General features: G+C 40.4%; 1 protein-coding gene across 1 annotated transcript; it reads left to right on the plus strand.

Moving 5' to 3' along the window:
* Positions 1-7,112: 7,112 nt before the first annotated feature.
* On the plus strand, positions 7,113-21,253 carry LOC114661191 (importin subunit alpha-5-like). The gene is made up of 11 exons (XM_028814397.2): positions 7,113-7,229; positions 8,601-8,674; positions 11,950-12,093; positions 16,534-16,619; positions 17,851-18,119; positions 18,403-18,485; positions 19,044-19,307; positions 19,607-19,840; positions 20,425-20,607; positions 20,791-20,937; positions 21,103-21,253. Exons 2-11 carry the CDS (start codon positions 8,609-8,611, stop codon positions 21,169-21,171), a joined length of 1,545 nt encoding a protein of 514 aa, XP_028670230.1. The 5' UTR covers positions 7,113-7,229; positions 8,601-8,608; the 3' UTR covers positions 21,172-21,253.
* The last annotated feature ends 748 nt before the right edge of the window (positions 21,254-22,001 follow it).

The raw sequence follows: 22,001 nt of genomic DNA on the forward strand, positions 1-22,001 counted from the left end.
TTTTCTAATGGGAAACTGTAAACATTTTAATACGAATGGCATATCAAGATCTCCTTTGGTGTCCAATGTTATCCCCTGAAGATGTACTACATTACCTTTCTTGCATACATCCTTCTTTCAACAGTAATTTGTGAGGTGGAAGACCGGATGGTGTTAACAGTTGTAGATATTCTTTGTGATATTGTAAGTTGATGTTTTAATCTTCCACACAGTCACCACCAACTGTTTCAGCTTAGTCTATTGATACGCATTAAACCAATTTGCTGTGTAACCGATCGACATTTTTGCCGTTAATTCGTTTGACTTCCTCATTTCTCTGTGCTAGGACTGCCCGTGTACTCATTTTTCTGTTGATAACCCTTCGGGATGAAATTCTTCAATAAGATTTGGACATAATAAGTCTTCTTTTATTGGAAACTTAAAGTGAGGAAAACATAAAAATTTATAAGAGCTGAGAGAGCAGGAACTGCGTCTGACAAAAGCATTTACACGAATGAGAGGTGACAGGGCCGTGTGTGTGGTTGAAAAGGGTTGAGAGGAGAGCGTGACTTGAAAAAAATCTCATGGCCAAAGTCTCATCCCGCAGGACTTGTAATGATCTCTTTCAGAAAGTCTTGTCTCAGGATTTCCTTTTATAATAGAGAGATATACTGTATCTTTAATCCCCATGTGATGTGCACTGAGTACGTTGTTCTACCCTGAATGTAACTGAGCTTAATGGAGTAAAACAGAAGGAAGGAGTCAACAAGTAGAAGTATCAGATTGTGACTTTTGAATATGAAGTCATTTCAAATGCAACGGTACTAAAATGGCTCTTTTTTTAAAGTGAACTTTGTCCAGGAGAAGTCAAATCTGTACTTTATAAACAGAGGCAGACGTTATCTTCTTAAAAGGCTTGTTTCCTATTAGGACATGGTATTTTGTTTTCTATGAAAACTGATCTGCAAACACACCATTTTATTGCACTGAATTGATAACGAGTATCAAACGCCAACACCCACTTTGCTAATATTTTCTGCCTAAACCCATTTATATTTTTTTTATTGGTTTTGTCCATCCTTAACTTGCTTATCTCCAGAATGGAATGAACCAAAGCCACATCTTCAGAAAACTTTAAGCAAATTCTTTAGTAAGATAATAAGAAAGCAGTGAAAACTTTAAGGGCACCAAGAAGAGGTCCCTGCGGTGAGCTGGCACCCTGCCCGGGGTTTGTTTCCTGCCTTGCGCCCTTTGTTGGCTGGGATTGGCTCCAGCAGACCCCCGTGACCCTGTAGTTAGGATATAGAGGGTTGGATAATGGATGGATGGATGGAAGAAGAGGTCCAGGTGCTCTGAGAAGGGGCTAACAAAGCTCCTCCAGGACCATTAAGAGAACTCACACAAATGTTAGAGGTGCCTGACCCTCTACGCACAGGGTGAGATCATGGAGGACTGGCAGAAGGCCACAGTTAGTCCTATCTAACAGATGACAGCAGGTGGTCTGTAAATGTGGTGAGAGGAGTCTCCATATGGGTGAAGTCAAAGAAGGTGCCCATGGAGCCATTATTGTTCATCTGTGTTGACAGGTGGTAGAACGTAACAATGTTTGCAACATTATTTTAACTTTAAGAAAGCACAAGCCACCTTGGAGACCCAGCACTTTAAGCGTTGATCACTGGTGCAAAGTGGGAGCTGTAACCTGGTGACCACATACCTGTAGAGCACCACTCAGATTCTGAGGGCCATCGTTTTATGAGGTTTAAAGTCTGACCCTGCCAGAGGAACTGTGAGTCCTGGAGAATTAGAGTAAAGTCTCAGGGGCCAATGGAGAAGGAGAAGGAGGGGATAACTGAGTCAAGCCATCCCACCTAACAGAGAGTTCTGTAAAATGTATATTAATAATAAGAACAAATTTAAGTAAATAATCTAAATTCCTGCTGTAATGTCACACTCACCAAGGAAATGATTAGGAACACCTGTACATCTGCTTAACCATGTGCTTATTAAATCAACAACAACAACAACAACATTTATTTCTATAGCACATTTTCATACAAAAGATGTAGCTCAAAGTGCTTTACTTGATGAAGAAAGAGAAAAAAGACAAAATAAATAAGAAAATAGAATTAGGGAACACTAATTAACATAGAATAAAAGTAAGGTTCCGATGGCCAGGGAGGACAGAAAAAACAAAAAAAACTCCAGATGGCTGGAGAAAAAAAAAGAAAATCTGCAGGGGTTCCAGGCCACGAGACCACCCAGCCCCCTCTAGACATTCTACCTGACATCAATGATCTCAATCAGTCCTCATGGTATTCAGGGTTCACATGGAAGAACTTGATGATGACAGTCATTTGGATTTCTGGCCTTCAATCCATCAATGTAGGGACGTCACGGTGCTTTGATCAGGTGGTGGGGGCGCAGATCGCCTCGGCAGAAAACCGGAAAAAGAAGAGCAGAGAAAATAGGGGTTAGTACGGATTACAGAGCCACCAGGAATGATAATGATAATTAAATGCATATACAGAGTATCAGGATTAAATTAAACTGAAGCTATGAAAAGCCAAGTTAAAGTAATGTGTTTTTAACAATTTTTTAAAGTGCTCCACCATATCAGCCTGGTGAATTTCTATCGGTAAGCTATTCCAGATTTTAGGTGCATAACAGCAGAAGGCCGCCTCACCACTTCTTTTAAGTTTAGTTCTCGGAATTCTAAGCAGACCCTCATTTGAAGATCTAAGGTTACGACTCGGAGTGTAAGGTGAAAGGCATTATGAAATGTAGGATGGAGTGAGATTATTTAAGGCTTTGTAAACCATTAGCAGTATTTTAATGTCAAGTCTAAATGGCACAGGTAACCAATGTAGTGACATCAGAACTGGGGTGATGTGCTCGGATTTTCTTTTCCTAGTTAAGATTCTAGCAGCTGCATTTTGCACTAGTTGCAGTCAATGTTCCCTCTAAGCTGAGTGCGTGAGCAATCGCTCACACGAATTCAGAGCGTCGCTCATACTTCCCGCACGATCGCTCATTCCGACGGCGTCGCTCGTACTTATCGCACGATCGCTCACTCCGACCGTCGGAGTTGGTGCTCATAAATTTTTTGGCTTAAACAAAATGTCGCTCATAAACAATGTTTTTTGCTCACTATATGCTACTCCTTAGAGGGAACATTGGTTGCAGTCGATTGATGTCTTTTTTGGGTAGTCCTGAGAGGAGTGCGTTACAGCAACCTAGTCAACTGAAAACAAAAGCGTGAACTCATTTGTCAGCATCTTTCAAAGTTACAAGAGATCTAACTTTTGCTATATTTCTTAAATGAAAAAATGCTGTCCTAGTGATCTGATTAATATGTGATTTAAAATTCAGGTCAGAGTCAATAGTTACCCCTAAATTCTTTACCTCCGTCTTGACTTTTAATCCTAATGCAACAAGTTTATTTCTAATAACCTCATTATATCCATTTTTGCCAATCACTAATTTTTTTTTTCAGCCAATAATGTGTATAAACTCCTGCAGATACAGGTCAGGAGCTTCAGTTAGTGTTCACGTCAAACACCAAAATGGGGGTGTAAACGCTAGCGGTCGCTGTTGCCCCGTTAACCCCAACAGACAAACGCTCTGGACACCAAACTAAAGCAATAAGAAGATCTTAATTTTCTCTCTTCTTCAAATAGTGCCTTCAAGCACCCCAGCCACAATAAACAGGCAATTAAATTACAAATAACAATAATAATAAATGCAATTCTCTCCTCCACACCTCCCAGCAAACTCTGTCCTACACTTCCCGACTCCGGCTCACTTGCTGGGTCTCACAGTAGTCCTTTATATAACACTTCCGGGTCAGAAGAACTTTGGAGCTTCCGTCCTTGTGACCTGGGAGTACTTCCGGGCTACAGATGAGGAACAACTCATCCTGTCCCATTACAGCTCCCCCTGATGGCACCCACGGCACCCAACAGGGCTGGGCAACTGAACTCCAAGTCCCAGATTCCCAGGGCACCGCTACACTTCAGGGAACCTGCCATCTAGATTTTGGGGGAGGCAGTGCACAAAAGTACCTGCCTTCTCCCATCCTTCCATCCTTGGGGCATCCCGGCTGGGTTGAGCTGCCAGTCGTCCATCACAGGGGGAAAATTGGGGTTTCAGGGATTTTGACTGTGCCATGGCTGATGCCAGACAAGAAGGTTTGAGTATTTATGTAACTTCTGATCTCCTGGGACTTAAATGCACAAAGTCTGCAGAGTTTACACAGAATGGTGTGAAAAGCATCCAGTGAGCAGCAGTTCTGTGTACAGAAATGTCTTGTTGATTGGAGAGGTCAGAGGAGAGTGGCCAGTAACTGACATAACCTTGAGTTGGATGGTCTACAACAGCAGAAGACCATATTGGCTTCTACTTCTGTCACCCAAGAACAGGAAGCTGAGGCTGCAGTGGGCCCAGCTCAACAAAACTGAAAAATTGGAAAGGCTAGAAAAATGTAGCCTGGTCTGATGGATCTTGACTTCTGCTGAGATACACAGATGGAAAATTTAGAATTTGGTGCCAACAGCATGCATCCATACCTATGTCAAAAGTCCAGGCTGCTTGTGGTGATGTAATGGTGTGGGAATGTTTTCTTGGCACACTTTGAGCCCCTTTAATGCCAATTAATCATTGCTTGAATGCCATGGCGTTTTTGACTTTTGTCGCTGATCATGTGCATCCCTTCATTGACACGGTTTTCCTATTTTCTAACGGCTACTTCCAGGATGATAATCCACCATGTCACAAAACAGAAGTCATCTCAAACTATTCTTTGGTGGCCTTCCTGGTCACCAGATCTGAATCCAATAGAACACCTTTGGGATGTGATGGAATGGGAGATTCACAGCATGCTAGCACTGCTAGCCTCAGTGTGGGACTCACAGCTGAAGGCTTACTAAGGAAAGCGGTTGATGTTTCTGTAACCCATCACAAGGACGACTCTCAGGCCAAATTTGGTCTTAACATCTGACTAGTCTAAGCTAGTGAGCATGATGGAACTCAGTGTTCCCTGGGAAGACCGGACAGAGGAGGCCCATGAGTGCAAGGCAAAACACCTCGAGCTGGGTGTAAGGCATGATGCGAGCCCATCAAGGTGGGCTGCAGGGGCTTTGCAGGGCATCCTCTATATCAGGAACTCAGTCTCCTTAGTATTAGAAGGTTGCAGGAAAGAAGAGCCACCTAGAATATCATAGATGCTGCAGAAAAAGCGTCAAGGTGGTTGTGAATCAAGAGGGGTGATGAATGGTGTACCATACTACTTGGACACAACCTCGGGACCAGTCACCCCCAGCTGGGGTGTCTGATGATCAAAGACCTGAAACACCTTATGACCCTAGGATCATCACTGATGATGTGTCCACCAGTTGCACCACTTGTTTGTTGTATGAAGAAACTGCACCTGGCCAGCCTCAGGAAATTGTGTGATGCAGTCTTGTCAATGTGGACCAGAATCTCAAAGCATCTTGTGGAATGCATGCCATGAAGAACTGAGGCTGTTTTGTGGGCAAAAGGAGGCCCTTCTCAGTTTTAACATGTGGTCCTAAGAGTTTGCTCAGTGAGTGTATGTATTTTAATCATTAAGATATATGCATTACAGTATATAAAAACTTTAGATATAAAGCAGCTCTGGTCACTTGTAAAGCAATCTTTTTCTCACATGTGTGCTCCACATTGGTGTTTTGTGGACCTTTAAGGTGCTGAAATGACTCAAGATATATGAGTCCTGTTTCATTTTCTAAAGCATGAAAAGCATGACGACCGTAATTGTTCTGCCATAAGTGCTGTTGGTGTGTCGGCTCACATATTTGATTTTACTGCACTTGATCAACAAAATGTAATTACTGTGTGTTTTGTCCCTGGGTGCAGCACTGCCTTAAGGATGCACCTTTTTTGAAAGAAAGACCAAAGAGTCTTGCGCTTAACACCCCGTTATGTACACATACAGTAAATTCTGGATAATTGGGTTTAATTTCTATTTTCAGTCTAATCATTGTTGTAGTATCGTGTTAAGTGTTAAACAGCCATGCTGTATTTCAACATATCCTTTGGGGTGCCATATGGAATTCAGCTGGCCAATTTTAAATGTTCATAAATAAGGTTATTAAAAAGCAGCAAGATGGAGAACTGGTTTGTGCTGCCCCCTCATAGCTCCAGGCATGAGGTCTTCATTCCTGACTCCATGCAGAGCCTGAATGTTTTCCCTGTGTCCTCCTGAACTTTCTCTGAGGACTCCATAGTCGCATACATGTTAGGTAAAATCTAAATATTCCTAGTGTGGGTGAGCGTGTGGCAGCGCCCTGACCTGAGGCTGCTCGGGTAGGCCCAAACACCTTGTGGCCATCTTGTGGTTTTTGGTCCTGATGAAAACTGGTCCTCATTCAAATATACTTGTACAAATAAAACCCTAAAAACAAGCTATTGCTTAAACAATGATGCACACTTTACTTGCATCAGCGAAATGTACTGTATCAGATATTGGATAAATAACAGCTGTTGAAGTATAAACATTAATAAAATCTAAAATCTGCATCAATTTGAAGGAAAATAGGGAATATAGATAGATAGATAGATAGATAGATAGATAGATAGATAGATAGATAGATAGATACTTTATTAATCCCAAGGGGAAATTCACAATATGAATTGAATCTTCATATATGAAGTGAAATAAAAAGCAATGTATTTAACAAAATACATACAGGTAGCCAAACCTTTATCTGCTTCTTGAATCGCTTAAGGTAATTTCAGGATCGTACGGGTACGAAGTCGGTCAGTCAGAAGAGCTCAAGTGCTGTACATTTGAAAAATCAACAAAATTTTATAGCTTTCATTAATAAAAAGAGATGAATAAACATCGTGTGGCAAACGATTTTTTACTTCAGAATATAAGAAAGAGTATGTATTTAAAATGCTTTGCATTTATTCTCTAGTTTGTCCTGCTTAGATGTCTGCATAGTTACTTATTGTAACTGATCAGAGTCCGTCAACTGTCAGGACCGCTCAACTGCTCAGACCGCAGGAAGTGGTGCACATGCGCAGTACCTCCACTCGGCTAACCAATGGCGGCAGCTTGACGCCTCTCACCACACCTGCGCGCCGTATTTAAAATGAAGGCCACGGTCCTTACTTACTAATGCTCCTTCATTTTGGTGATGTTGCCTTGCATGTGGCGTGTATAATTTGTAACGTTTTATTTCTTTTGCTGGTGTTGTTAAGTTGAATTGGTGAGTGACGGGCGGACTCCTTGCCTTCTTTTATAAAAGTCAAATCAAACCGGTACAATGTTCTGTGTGGCTTTAGTGTGTACGACAAGGCTGAACGAAGCATGAAGACTCGCACGTTATTGACAAGACTGACGTTTGCTCTGTGAACCTCAATGATCACTTTCTTCTTTTTACCGTTGTATAGTTTTTACATAAATGTAGTTTTGATTATCTGCGTAAGATTCCAAGGTCACATGCCATTGTGCCGTCTGATGGGCAATAAGCGCGGTGCTGCAGGCTCCCGTTGAGTGTTTATAAAGAACCTGATTATCCTGAATCTCGTGTACCTAAATTGTGCGCTACTTAGACTTAACTGTTCTTGTAGGTACTACAGTAGGAATATTAAAGTTTTCCATAAATACAGAATGATAATATAAATGACGATGCAGTGCTTATTTCCAAGGCTCGGAGTTAATATACAGTAAACGCAATATGGTGTTATGAATCCGAACGTGGATGTTACGCTGATGTGATTTCTTGTCTGTCAAGATATGACGTATGTTGTGTGTGTTTTTTTTTTTTTTTTTGCTGATATGTAAATTGACTGAGTGAGTCCCTCCAGCCCACTTTGACTTGAAGTGTGCTTCGATGTTCGGGTTTGGCCAACTTTCCGCTAAAGTGCAACTCCGCCTGATTAATTTTTTGAGCTGGGGTGGGGAAATAAAAGTTGACCGAGTCTTTTTTAAGAATGAAATTTTAAAATTTCAAGCTCGAAGACTTTTATTCTGAAGTAACATGTACCCCCATTTCTTGTTTTCTAACCAACTTATTTCAGATTGGTGTTTGGGTAAATTGCTATCCCCCGATAATACAGGTACGTATTGTAAGCCTGACATGATCCAAAAATCGGTTTCCCCATGTGCAGTTAGTCTCGTGCGTGTATGGGACCTGTTTAAGTAGATTTGAATTTTTTTTTTTTTTTTTTTTTTTTTGTGTGAAACACTTTCTGGGGGTTGACAAAAACCACACCAAAAACTAATTTATTGGTTAATCATTATTGCTATTTATTTAAGGCATAAATAAACCTAATGCAAATGTTTTAGGCTTGTGTGCATTTATTGCAACCTGCTCTCATTTTTGTTATTGACCACAAGTTGCTCCATCAAATCTACTTTATAATGTGCTATCTTTATGAAGTATTTGCACGAAGTTAGTAGTGTTTGAAGGAGTTTTATTTTTTATTTTTTTTACACTTTACAGATAGCTCTGTAAAACATGCTCTATAAAGTGGATTGATCCTATTGATTGGAGTCTTAATCTTTTTTTGCAGATCACAATTCTTTGTTTGCTACTGTTTTAGTTTAAATTCTAACTGAACTCCTATTCTTTTAGGTAAAATCATGCCAACGAAAAATGAATCGGTTGAAAGGATTAAGAAGTTCAAGAATAAAGGCAAAGACCCATCTGTAAGAAACCATTTTGAAACTTTCCTTTATGAAACACTTTGCTTTTGTTTAGCATGTTTTTTTTTTATATAGTTTTCATTTTGTGTGCATTGTCCAGCTTGACATAAAGTTCTTTTAAAATTATTTTAATATATTGAGATGGTGCATTATAAACACTTGTAGCAATAAAATACATTGCATTTGTAATTTTAACAGATGCACATCACGAACATTCTGTAATGTATTCTATCATCACAAATGTTTGTGTCCTCTAATTGCATGTGTTACAAATTGCATTCCAACAGATGGTGCACAATAACCTTAACACTGAGGTCTATGTTGATTACTTGGACTTCAACCTGTAATAGCACAGTGATCACTACCAGAAATATTTTGAATTGTAAACTTGTTTTACTTTAGTTTGTAGTACTGTGTGTGTGTGTGTGTGTGTATAAACACAAATGTAAAATGGTAACATTAAAACTTACAATGATGTTTAAGTTGTACACATAAGCACATCCTCTTAACTAAACTTCAATTCACTTTGTCTTTGCATCATTTGAGTGCAGGTTGTACTGTACATGAGCACAAAGATAGTGTGTTTAAACAACTCTGTAAAACAAAGCAGCTCCAAAGTGATTAACGTAAATAGAGCCTAACAGCTGTCCTTTAACGCTTTTTAGGCCGTGGTCCGCTGACATCGGGAGAGGGCAAAGCAAAAACTTCAGTTGATTTAATGGAGTGATCCATCAACTTGTTAGCAAGATTTTGATTATATTTAAATGGATGGATGGATGGATCTGGCTAGTTGGCAAAACGGAACAGGAGAGAAATTAAACTCCAGTTAGTGTCCATGGAGAAAAATATCTGTGTGCACTTGATTTGCTGAAATATTCAAAGTCGGTCTGGCCTGGACATTCAGAGTGCCTTTTTCTGTGCCTCAGAATTGTGCGGTGTATGCAGCAGGTTCCGACTCTTGTCTCCACTTTGTTTGGTGTGCCTCCACTGAAGCCAGCTTTGGTGATTATGTTTTGGACTTCCCCAATTTTCAAAGAAGTTGTTCTCGGAGACAGAATGAAAATGCAGAATGCTAACTCCATGAATGGAGACATTTGTGCATATCTATGTGCAAACAATCGATAAAACAATTCATTCCTTTTTATACTTTCCTATTAGCATTTGCATTATCTAATACATTTCTTAATATGCAGAGTTCTCACATCTTAACCAAACTACAGCCACCAGTAACTTTTTGTATACATGTCGATTCTTCCATCCATCCATTTTCCAACCCGCTGAATCCAAACACAGGGTCATGGGGGTCTGCTGGAGCCAATCCCAGCTAACACAGGGCACAAGGCAGGAACCAATCCCAGGCAGGGTGCCAACCCACTGCAGACGTTGATTCTTCCATTATTCTAAACATCGCTTCGTTAATAGGGGTGTCCTACAGGTTTTCCCATTGATCTTTATTGCTGCTTCATAATAGGGGTGTTTAGGCTTTCCCACTAGTTTTTGCCTTCACTTTTTAAGGGGGTGTTTGTGACACATCTACTTCATTTTAACTTTGGCAACTATCTTGGTGGCTCCTCTAGATGAGGCAAAAGCCTCACATGCCCATCTTTAATCTGCGTTAAGTAAACCCTTTTTAGTTTCAATCCTTTTTCCTTATGCTTTTAATTATCCCATTGTTACAGCTTCATTTAAGAGTATGCTTGTATTGTAAAAATTCAAATATATTAAATATTTGATAAAAATTCTATAGTTTACACTATCCATGGCAACAAAGGCTAGAACAAGGACTAAATTGTGTAAATTGTATCAAATAGCCCGTAATTGTCCTTTTAAAACCATTTTATACAGTAAGGGTTTTATCAGCATGTGCAAGCTAATGAGTCTTTAGCCTGTTTTTATAAATACATAGACCAATGGGGTGTTCCTTATCCTAGCATGTAAATTGTTATAAAGTTTGGTACCTCCACAGCTGAAGGCTTTACCTCAAATAATTTATAGATTGTGTGTTTGTTTAGATAGTCTGCACCTTACAACCCTCAATTTTCGATTTTAATGACATTAATAGACTTTAACATAATACTATTGCTTGTAAGTGGTCCTAAACTTGCATGGAAGACTATGTACAGCCTTAAGAATAGGAGATATTGGTAGTATTCCTACTTGATGTAGCTTTATGAATTGAATGCACAGTGTGAATGAAATATTGTACTTCTTACAGGTGCATTAAATTCATGAACTTGCTTTCTCTCCATGAACAGGTGTTGCAGAATTCACACCAATTGAGTTATTTATACATTTAGTTTATAAAATAGTTGTAATTTTTTTTGCAATGATCTTCTCTTCCCTTAAAACAATGAATATATTTGCATTTAAAATGTTCTAAACCTTTCTAATATGGTGTTCTTTGTTCTCTATAATGATGCTAACATGGAGTCCTGTGGGGTACCAGATCTAACGTGGGATAAGGATGAGGTGTAACTTCTAAAACATGAAGTAAAGTGGTGTCTGAGGCATAATTCTCAAATCTATGTAGGCGAATGTTGTCTTGTGATATCAAATGTAGTGCTCCCCTGTCGGACAATATAACTGAATGAATTTTCTAAGGTGTAATAGAATAATGGCCACAGCAAAACTTTTACAGGGGATTGAAAGGCACCCTGTCAACCTTAGAAAGAAAACTAATTTAAGTGGTCTACATGTGTTGAATCTGAGGTCTGGTGCAAAGGCCCCTTTAAAGCATTCAGAAATATTACCTGTCAATGAAGATGTATTAATGTGTGCCACATTTACAGTAATTTGGTTTTCTGTTTGGATTAATAAAAGTATTAAGACAAAATGGAAAAACCCTAAAGAGTGGCCCAGGGACAATGGAAGTTTAGTATACATAAGTGGTGTGTTTTTTCTCCCCTTCTGTGGGGTGAACTATTGTGCAGCAGACACTAATGGGCATTCTTGCCACACTTTGTTAAATCCAATTTACGTGTGTTTATATTGTATGAGCAAGCCATCGATGAAAGTAGACTTTAAACATTTCTGTGTATGCATTAATGGCTGTGCTGTCTACTGTGTGTGATTTGATTATAGCAAAGCCCAGTTATAACCTCTCAAATTTTTGACACTAGTAAATAGGATAGTTTTGGGGGGAGGGAGAAACAAGGTATCCTTTCACCAAAATTGGTTTCTGACCATTTTTGGCTTTCTTTATTTGGATGCTTCCCTAACAGGATTACTTTTTTTTTTTTTTTTTTTTTTAATAGTTATTGCTTGCATTTAATTTTTAGGAGCTTCGGAAGCAGAGGATTGAAGTGAGTGTTGAACTTCGTAAGTCACAGAAGAATGACCAGATGATGAAGAGAAGGAATATGTCCTCCCTTCCAGATGATGAACCACTCTCTCCTGAGCAAAAGAAACAAGAAAATGAAAAGGTTAATCACTTTGTTTATAATCTCCCCCAGGGGAATCCTTCACTTTTCCATGTAATGATAAAAGCAGGCTCTTGTCAGTTGAAGCAGTTTACTTTGGTTTTTTTAGACCTTCTGTTGTGTGGAGTGCATCTGGGTATCTTGCCAGTTAACCAAAATTGCTTCCTACTTGCATAAGTCTGCTGCAAAAATTACAACCCATTTGGATTATACTACAAGTGTGAAAAATCTCAGTCCGTCTATAAAACGAAACCTAGTAAATGTAAGTGAATATTGAGCAGTGGCAGTTGGTACTACTCCTTCACAGCTTCAGGAGAAATACAGTAGTTCAAATTTCGGCCCATGTAAACTTCATACAGAAAGGACAGTATATTATGTTTGTTTGTTTTGTATGTAGGAAGACAGGCTAATGGGTGACACTCATTTGGCCAAATTTGTCTTTGTGTGAGTGGGCCTGTTGATGTACAGGTATCCATTCCAGGTTTGGTTCCTGCATTGCACCCATTGATCTGCTAAAGCCACCAGAGGCTCTACATGGGGGAATAAGTGGATTTAAAGGATTAATTTGGGTGTTTTTAAATTAAAAACCACAAACTGCTAACAAAATTTGGATAAATTCAGAGAATGTTTATAAAAACATTTCCAAAAGTCCTAAAACAGCTGCCAAACTGTGTCCCTATAGGAAAGCTGGAATCCTAGAGGAGTTTCTTTGTTTTCCACTTGTACTGATGAAGTTGTGACCTAAGCATTCCAGACTGAATTGGCTCACTTGCCTCCTGCTTCTGGAAGGCTACGCTTCCAGCAGAGAGAATCCCTTTTGTTCCATCCCAGTAGATGATGCCATTTTATGGTACAGCACAAGTCCAAACCACTTTGACTGGTCCTCTTCACTTTTGCAAGAACACCATCTACTCCAAGTTGGTGCCTGGATATAAAAATGCCTTGCCATACTGCAGTGGCTGATATCAGCAGAAAAATCATTTATAGCTGTAATCTGGGGTGTTTTTTTTGCTGTTACTCATAGCATATGACAATAGTTGGAGATGCACATTGATCTTGATCACATTTCATTTCCGTCTCTTCTGTAAAGCACCATGCTCATCCATATTACTAAACGAGAATGGTAAACCGGATATGGACGCAGGGACCTGCCCGTGGACGCAAAAGACAGTGCGCAAGTGCCACACAAAATTCCAGAGTGAAACAGGAGAGACTATGCACGTGCGCAGGCGCCACACAAAGCCCCCCCGCACCAGAGCAAAACGGGAGAGACTACGAACCGTCAGAGTGGGAAACAAAGTAAAACGTCATAAAGAGGTTAAAGAACAGGGACAAACACATGGAGAGCAGGTTACAGAACAAAACCCCCCCCCCCCTCCCCAGAGTAAAACGAGAGAGACTACGAACCGTCTGACATGCCGCAAGCAGGATAAAGCGAAGTCAGAAAACAGAGTAGGAAACCAAGTAAAACTTTATAAAGGGATTAAAGAACGGGGACGAACACATGGAGAGCGGGTTACAGATGATGAAAACTGGAATGCAACAGCTTCAAAAAAACCTAGGCACGAAACACATGCACACCGAGATACAGAATATAAAGGCAGAAACGACAGTTAAACGTCCACACCACACAGCGGAGGCGGACCCGGAAGGTACAGGCGCCTACATCGTGCGTGTGGAAGGAGTGGTAAAGTACAAAAGGCAAAGGCGCCTACACAGCATGGTAAAAACCGACATAATACGGAAGGCGCAAGCGTCGCCGCCACATTGTGAGTGGCACTAATGTGTGGTGAAGGTGCAGGAGGAGACATAGTAAAACAAGAGGAGTCAACGCCCCGCCCCAGAGTGAAACGGGACACACTACGGAGTCCCAAAGGTTCATACATCAAACCCGAGATGGTACGGACACGCGTCTGAAACCACGGAAGCAAAACTGTCTCGGCTCCAAAACCAAACCGCTCAACAACTAACACGGCTTCGACATCGAGCCTGCGTGGACAGATCTAATGAACGTGGACGCCTACAATGCGCGCCTCAAACTGCGTAGGCAAAGCAGGCACGGATTCAACACGACACAGCTCGAGTGACCGAGATACAAACGCGTGCCTGCCTGGATATAATTAATGAACGCAGGCGCCTACAACGTGCGTCTGAAATGCCGCAGACCAGGCAGGCACTGCTCCAAAAAGAGAGCTCGACTAAACGAGATACGAAGTGAAACGGGAAACGCTATAGAGTCCGCAGTGCTCCACAATGCACCGCATAATAGTTCGGAAAGAGCTTCGTAGCAACAGTGGGGAGACCCAGAGTGACACGGGCGAACGCTCCGTATTAAACATACGTCATCCTCACACGTCCAAACTATACAGCATAGGTGAATCACATTACAGTGATGTATTAATTAACAGTACGATAAACATCAGTGTCGCAAACAAATTAAAATTATTACTCGAAAAAGGGAAAATATATTCACCACGGACCAGGTGTCATTGAAACAAAAGCAGAATAAAGCGAGATCAGAAATGAAAGACAGAGTAGAAGCAAAGTAAAACGTCATAAACCGGTTAAACGAGGGGGCCAAACACATGGACAGCAGGTTACAGATAATGAAGACCGGAATTCAAAAGCTTCAAAAACAAAAGCTCGACTGACCGAGATACAAACTGAAACGGGAAACACTATGGGGTCTGCAGTAGTCCACAATGCACTGCATAATAGTACGGACGGAGCTCTGTGTTAGCCCGTGTCACTCTGGGGCCCCCCACTGCTAACGCTCCATATTAAACGTGCGTCATCCTCGCACGTGGCTGCCCAGCGGGCACGGGTTCAAAACGCCGGGGGCAGGCGAGCGAAGCGAGCAGGGGGCGGAGCCCCCTTGTGTTATATAACTGTACTTGGGTCCAGGAAATACCATCCACAGGGAGGGTAGTGATGAAGTACATGCTATGGCTGTTCTTTCCCCACTCAATGTTGAACCTGACTTGCATATTCTGCTTAACCTATGGCTACTCAGTCTAATTTTTTCATACAATTAAATACTGAACAGTAGATGACTCTGCACCTCTACTGAAATGACTGAGAAATTGGATATGGATATGACTTGCCTTTCCTGTTGGACTTCGACTAAAGTTCTGTTGTACCAACTGTATTTACTAGTTACATTTTTCTTGAAATATGGTCATTGTGAACAATCCATAACTACCACAAAAATTTTAATCGCTGTAGTGAGCGTGTGACTGGTTCAGCCAAGGGGTCTCTGACCGCATGTGGGGCAGCTCAAAAACCCACCCTAGATTGCAGTCCATGTTGAATGTTGTGCTTAAAGGAAGGTTGCAGTATTTACCGAATACTTTTCAACTTCCAGTACAAGGGATACAAATTTGATTTGCTAACAAGAGCTGACTTCAGACTAAAAGGTCTATTTTGTGCATCTGTCCCACCTGAACCTGATGGTTATTGTACCTGATCCTTGAGTGCCCCCCCCCCCCCTTTATTTTTTTTTCCTCTTGTTTTTCTCTCCTCTTCTGAAAGTTGTGGGCACCCAAAACCGCTTCATTGTAGTGAGCTTGACTGTCCTAGTAGTGTTGCCTGAACATGTATTGATCGGTTTAGCTACCCTATTGTCTACTTTAATTTTCGGGTGCAAGTCATGGTGTCTCTTTCCAGGGTGAATTTTGACATTTCCATATTTGAGCTGCATGTGGCTCATTGAGAGTTGTGATGTCTAATGTTAATTGGTCAAGGATAACTGGTCAATTAATCATTGACCAACTGACTTAAGGCTGCCAGAGATGTTGTGTAGTGAATCGTGGAGGCTGAATTGGGATGTAAAGTACAGTAGATTGATGCAAGAAATTAGTGTAAACAGAAACTGGTTTTTAATTTTTGTATTAAGTTTTTGTATATAAGGAGATCAATTTAAATGTTTGTCATTTTTGCAAGTAGGAAATTTGTGGCTAGCTTGGTATTGCATGTGGCTAGCTTGGTATTGCATGTGGACAGAATCAAATGGAGAATAGTTCGCTCTTAGGGTTGTGGAGAAAATCCACTTAAGAGTTCAGTTCTTAGCTAAGCAGTGGTCCTTGTTGAGCTATTCCCATGTTTGCATTCCTGTTTATACACTCTTCCTTTCTCATCCCAAAATTGTGCATGCTGCAATGGGTAGCACTTTGTAAAATGTGTTTTTTGTCTAGTACTGGAGTTGTGCTGTTCATCTGCAGGTTCCTTTGACAGTAGGGTAGTTTTCAGGAAAGGATGGAAATATTTATTTCACATGGATTCGGCCTTTTAAATTGGTGGCCTCCGAAGGAAGAATGAGTGAGTGGCTTGCTAAGGAGCTACATTTTAAAGCCGAAAGGTTGCAGGTTCATAATCCAAAGTGTTTTGGGAATTGTTGAAAGTAAAGACAGTGGGGTTTGTCATACTTCTGACTCTGCTTTTTAGGTTTCTGAAACAACAATTGAAGAAATTGTAAGGAATGTGAATGGCAAAAGCATAGAGGAGCAAATTAGAGGGACTCAAGCTGCCAGGTATCGTATATTAATTACTATTTGTCTGGTTTGGCTTTTAGGCTGATTTTTAACTAGAATGCATTCAGTGCAGTAATTATTTGACTGTGCTTCCTGTGTAAGTGGTAAATTCCATAATGAAATAAGTTTGCTTCCCCAACACAATCCTTAAAATGCCGGCATAGTGTTGTCCTGACTTTGCATACCTGTTAGAGCAGACTTTAATGTACCATACATCTAGTATGAATACCCCTATTTTAAAGCCAAATTTGCTCAAGCCATGATTTACTTGGGTGGCAAACTGTTTAAATACATAATGCATTGAAGTATAACTTGCAGGTATATATAAATCAAAGTAAAGGCAATTTCAAAATTGCACAATAACGGCAACAGAGAAGCTGATGCAATGCAATACATTCACGAGGCTTATGGGTAGTTCAAACACACAGCACAGTGCTCTGCCAAAATCCAATTGACATGGACGTTCTGCTCTGGGATTGCACCATTGTTTAACACAATGCCATAGCGAGATTTCTTTGGGCACATGCAGTGAAATCTGCTGAAATTCACTGAAGGATGTTGGTTTGTGTAGGTCAGTAAGCTGTTTGGGTACCCGTCTTGCACAGACTTTACAGTACCCAAGTCATCGCGTGATATGGCAGGTACAGATCCATAGCTCATATCCAAATCTGCAGCAACAGCAGATGAGGTAACCCGTCGGTCTTCTCTGAAGGCATTTGCCATGTGGGCTTGTGTGCGTGATGTTGACTGTTAACCAGATTGTGCTTCATTGGTTACACTTTGGTTTTCACACTTTAAAACCTTTCTACGCGTTCATAAACTTTTCGTTGGGTCATTTTTGGTTTCACTTCCACACCGAACCAACCTCCTTTTCTTTGGGCAGAGGGAGTGAAACCTGCTGAAATGAAATCTGTCTGTGGCATTCAACAATGGTGCAATCTCACAGTATACAGTCTGTTTATTTGACTTTGGCTTTAACTAGACTAAAAATGGAGAGCTACACTGTGTGTTCTAACTACCCATAAACCACTGAACATGTGGTGACCTCAAAGGATAGAAACTAACACCACAATTTTCAAATTGCCTTTACAGTTTGATTTACCCTCGTATATATGTGTATGTGTGTGTGTGTCTGTGTTGCTTTCCAAAATTAGTAGTAGTTTGTCATTGTGCAAATGTCTTTTAAGGGTCATCACTAACTTGTGATTTGTTCTTCTGGTGCATTTTCTAGGAAGTTGCTGTCCAGAGAGCGGTACCCTCCCCTAAATGAAATCATTAACGCTGGGCTGATCCCAAAATTTGTTGAGTTCTTAGGCAGAGATGACGAAAGTGTTCTGCAGTTTGAAGCTGCCTGGGCTCTCACCAACATCGCCTCTGGAACATCAGCACACACTCTGAAGGTTGTGGAAGGAGGGGCTGTTCCAGCTTTCATATCCCTGCTGTCATCCCCTCATATGCACATCAGTGAGCAAGCTGTGTGGGCTTTGGGGAACGTTGCAGGTAAATCTTTTAAAGCCGCCAATAGCACACTTTGCTGAAATATGAAAATGTTTGCCAGTGTGACAAGCTTATATGTATCTTCCTCTGCACAGGACCCCTGAACCCCAAAACCATGTTAAGGGTGTAAAGTCCAAGTCCTATCTTTTATTTTTAGGCCACCTAAAGGGGTTAATATATCACAGTTTCAGCAACACTTACTGTGTTCAATTGCATATTTTGATGAGCTCTCAAAACTCGCTAACTGAAATGTTTTTTTTTTTTTTTTTTTTTCCCCCCCTTCTAGGTGATGGCCCAGTGTACCGTGATGCTCTCATTGATTGTAATGTAGTGCCAGCACTCCTAGCAAAAGTCACACCAGAAACACCAGTAAGGGGTTTTAAGTTTGTCTTGTGTGAAGTGTCCTAAACCTAACAAATAAGGTATTTGTCAAGATAATGTAAGCCTTGTAAGTGTTTTTTTTTTTTTTTTTTTTTTTTTTATATATAAACTTAACCTTCTCCCATTATACCTTTTTTAGTGTTTTGGGTCCAGAGCCATTGATTACATTTTATTCTTTGTTCCATGGTCATATCTTTTTAAATTTTCTTCCCTTACCCTTATGCCCATACCAGTGTAGCTGTTTATTTGTAAACTAAAATTGCAAGTGTTTTTGAGAGCTCCTTCTGGAAAAAGGCACTAATGTAAATGAAGCTTCTGACCATTAAGCCTAACATGGTTATCATCTATGGAATGTATCCTTGGGTTGACCACCTTTTGATTCACACTAGCTTGGATGATAATGGTGTTTGTTAAAGTGAACTCTTGTGTCTTGCAAAATGGAAATATTCTCCTTTGGTAGTTGTTTCTATAAACCAATAATCGGTTTGGTGCTTGTGATCCACTTGATCTATTCTGACATAATTGGGACTTTTTCTTTTTCTCTAGGTTGGTTTTCTCCGTAATCTCACCTGGACTTTATCCAATTTGTGTCGTAATAAGAACCCTTATCCACCGCTGTCTGCTGTGCAACAAATTTTGCCCACCCTTATTCAACTCTTGCATCATACGGATAAAGACATCCTCTCAGATGCTTGCTGGGCTGTTTCTTACCTAACTGATGGGTCAAATGATCGCATTGATGTTGTGGTGAAAACTGGTGTTGTTCCTCGCCTTGTCCAACTCATGGCATACCCTGACCTTTCAGTTTTGGTGAGAATGTTGGCTGGTAATAAATGCTTTTAAGAATAAGAAATTCTGTCTTGTGATGGTGGACAATTGTGAAATTTAATAGATCTGTAGCAAACATTCATGGGTCCTCCCTTGCCAGTTAAACAATGTTGGTGTTCAGCATTCTAACATTACGTCTGGCTGTCTTGACACCTAAAAGCTTAAACTTCAGGTATACAAGGCTTGTGCAAATTTGAATGATTGGTGATTACCCTTTCAGTGTTTTCATATAGCTTATATGCATTTTCTGTTGACTGACCTTTCATATCCATCCTGTACAGACTCCAGCTCTCAGAGCCATTGGAAATATTGTGACTGGGACAGACTATCAGACTCAGATGGCTATTGATGCAGGAGTGCTTTCTGTCCTACCTCAGTTGTTACGCCACTCAAAAGCAAGTGTACAGAAAGAAGCTGCGTGGACAGTATCCAACATCGCCGCAGGGCCATCCCCACAGATCCAGCAACTGATCACTTGTGGGCTCCTTCCCCCACTGATTGAAGTGCTCAAAAATGTAAGCCTCCAAGATCTGTGCCAAGGTTTTGAATGAATTGCTCCAATTGGCTAGCTGGAAAATCCCATTGCAGTGATCTTCTGAATTGTTGTAATGCTTATTTCAGGGTCTCTTTGAATTTGCAGTTACTTTATATCTGGAACTTGCCTTATGTTTAAATTCACCAGAGAAGGGGAGTGTATCCTCTAAGCTGGTTATATTGCTGAAACCCCAACCAAAAATTCAATTAACCCTCCTCTTGAAGCTGCATCACTGGAGTGTGTTTTGACACTACATTCATGGTGGTTGCAGTAGTTTTGAAAGGTCTGCATTTGGCAAATTAAAAAAAAAAAAATTTGAGCTGATGTAACAATTTAAAACTTGTGTGGTGCAGTTGAAGTAACCTCTCCATGCTGCTGTATAAACAGTTTCAGTTCAGTGTTCTTACAGATTTTTATAAATCTGTAGAAGAATTTGTTTCCTTAAATGATTACATTTGCTTCTGTGTGTGGTTTTTTTAAATTGCCAAGTGCCCTTTATAAGTATTCATTCTTGGTGCCATAGCTTTTTGGATGTCTTGTATAATTTCCTTTTTCTTTCTTTAGGGAGATTTCAAATCCCAAAGGGAAGCGATATGGGCCGTGACCAATTACACCAGTGGTGGCACAGTTGACCAGGTGGTATTTCTTGTCCAGTGTGGGGGACTGGAACCACTGCTTAATCTTCTCACTGTTAAAGACAGCAGAACCATCCTAGTAACTATAGATGCCATTACAAATATATTCTTGGTGAGTAGCAGTAAGAAGAAATTTGTGTTAAAAGAAACTTTCCTAACAAGTTGGTTTTCCCTAATGTTGAATTTCAAACCTGCACGGTTACGATCTGTTCAAATGCAGGTGTGCTGATGCATAAGTAACATGCATTGAGTAGAAAATATTTCACTATTCTGTTTGTATTCTGAACTCCTGTAGGCAGCAGAAAAGCTTGGTGAAACTGAAAAGCTGTGCGTGCTTGTTGAAGAGCTAGGAGGTCTGGAAAAAATCGAACATTTGCAATCCCATGGCAATGACACTGTGTATCAAGCTGCACAGACTCTGATTGACAAGTATTTTGGGGAGGTGAGGGTCTTTAAATATTGGTCAGACACTCAAATTATGCAAAGCTTATTTGCTACCAAATCAGGTTACACTTGGCACAATTAAGAGCAGCATGCAAATAGCTAAGCCTTGACGCATTCAATTACCACAGACTCATCACTTTTTTTCCTTCCCTCTTTTTTCAAGGAAAATGAAGTGCCAGTATATCCCATGGACCCAGATGCTCCCGAGATGCAATCCCAGTTTAATTTTTAAATAGACCTCCACCTATGCTATACCAGAATCTGACACATGCAATTTATAATTAATATTTATAATACAAGAGTTTTTGCAAGTCTTTTTGGATCTTGTTTGTCGTCTTTGTTCATCCTCATAACTCTAGTTGGATATAATAGGAACTGTAGCAATGTAAATTGTAGTGTTATCAATGTTGGAGCTGTCCCACCAAGATCTAAGCAAGTTTTATCTGGCACTCTGTTATAAAGAAAATATGCCTGATCTGGTGCCAGATTGATAATACTTTGATAAGAGAACATTCCTGTGGCATACCCTGGTGTAGCTGACATCTTTAGAAGTAACATGTAGGTTCCCTCATTACTTCCTTACTAGGTAGTGGATAATATCCCCAAACTGATTTTATGGGCTTGAAAAATATATACTGGGGTGGGCAAATGTAGGTTTAGTTTTTTCAGATGGAAAGACATGCAGGTTATAATTACAGTAGCTTTATTGTCCCAATGGCATAGTGCACTTGAGTACAATCTTGTAAGTGCCCAAATTGCTGGACTTTATTTACATATTCTTGTAGCCTAATTGCTAATAATAGACTATCCTACACCAACCTTTGTTGCATTAGTGTGCACACACCCTTTAATAATCAAGGGTGTGGCTGCATTCAGAATCCACCAATCGCAGTACCTCCTCTCAAAGACTGTCATCAGGTGGAGAAAATTATGGCTCAACAGTAACTCTACAAAGATCAGGATGTCCCAAGATTGATAAGAAAAGAACTGGTCAGAGGCCATCAAGAGGCCTACAGCAACATTAAATGAGCTGCTGGATTTCCTGGCGAGTACTGGCTGTTT

Source organism: Erpetoichthys calabaricus, chromosome 11 (assembly GCF_900747795.2).
Source record: "Erpetoichthys calabaricus chromosome 11, fErpCal1.3, whole genome shotgun sequence".
Lineage (NCBI taxonomy): Eukaryota > Metazoa > Chordata > Cladistia > Polypteriformes > Polypteridae > Erpetoichthys > Erpetoichthys calabaricus.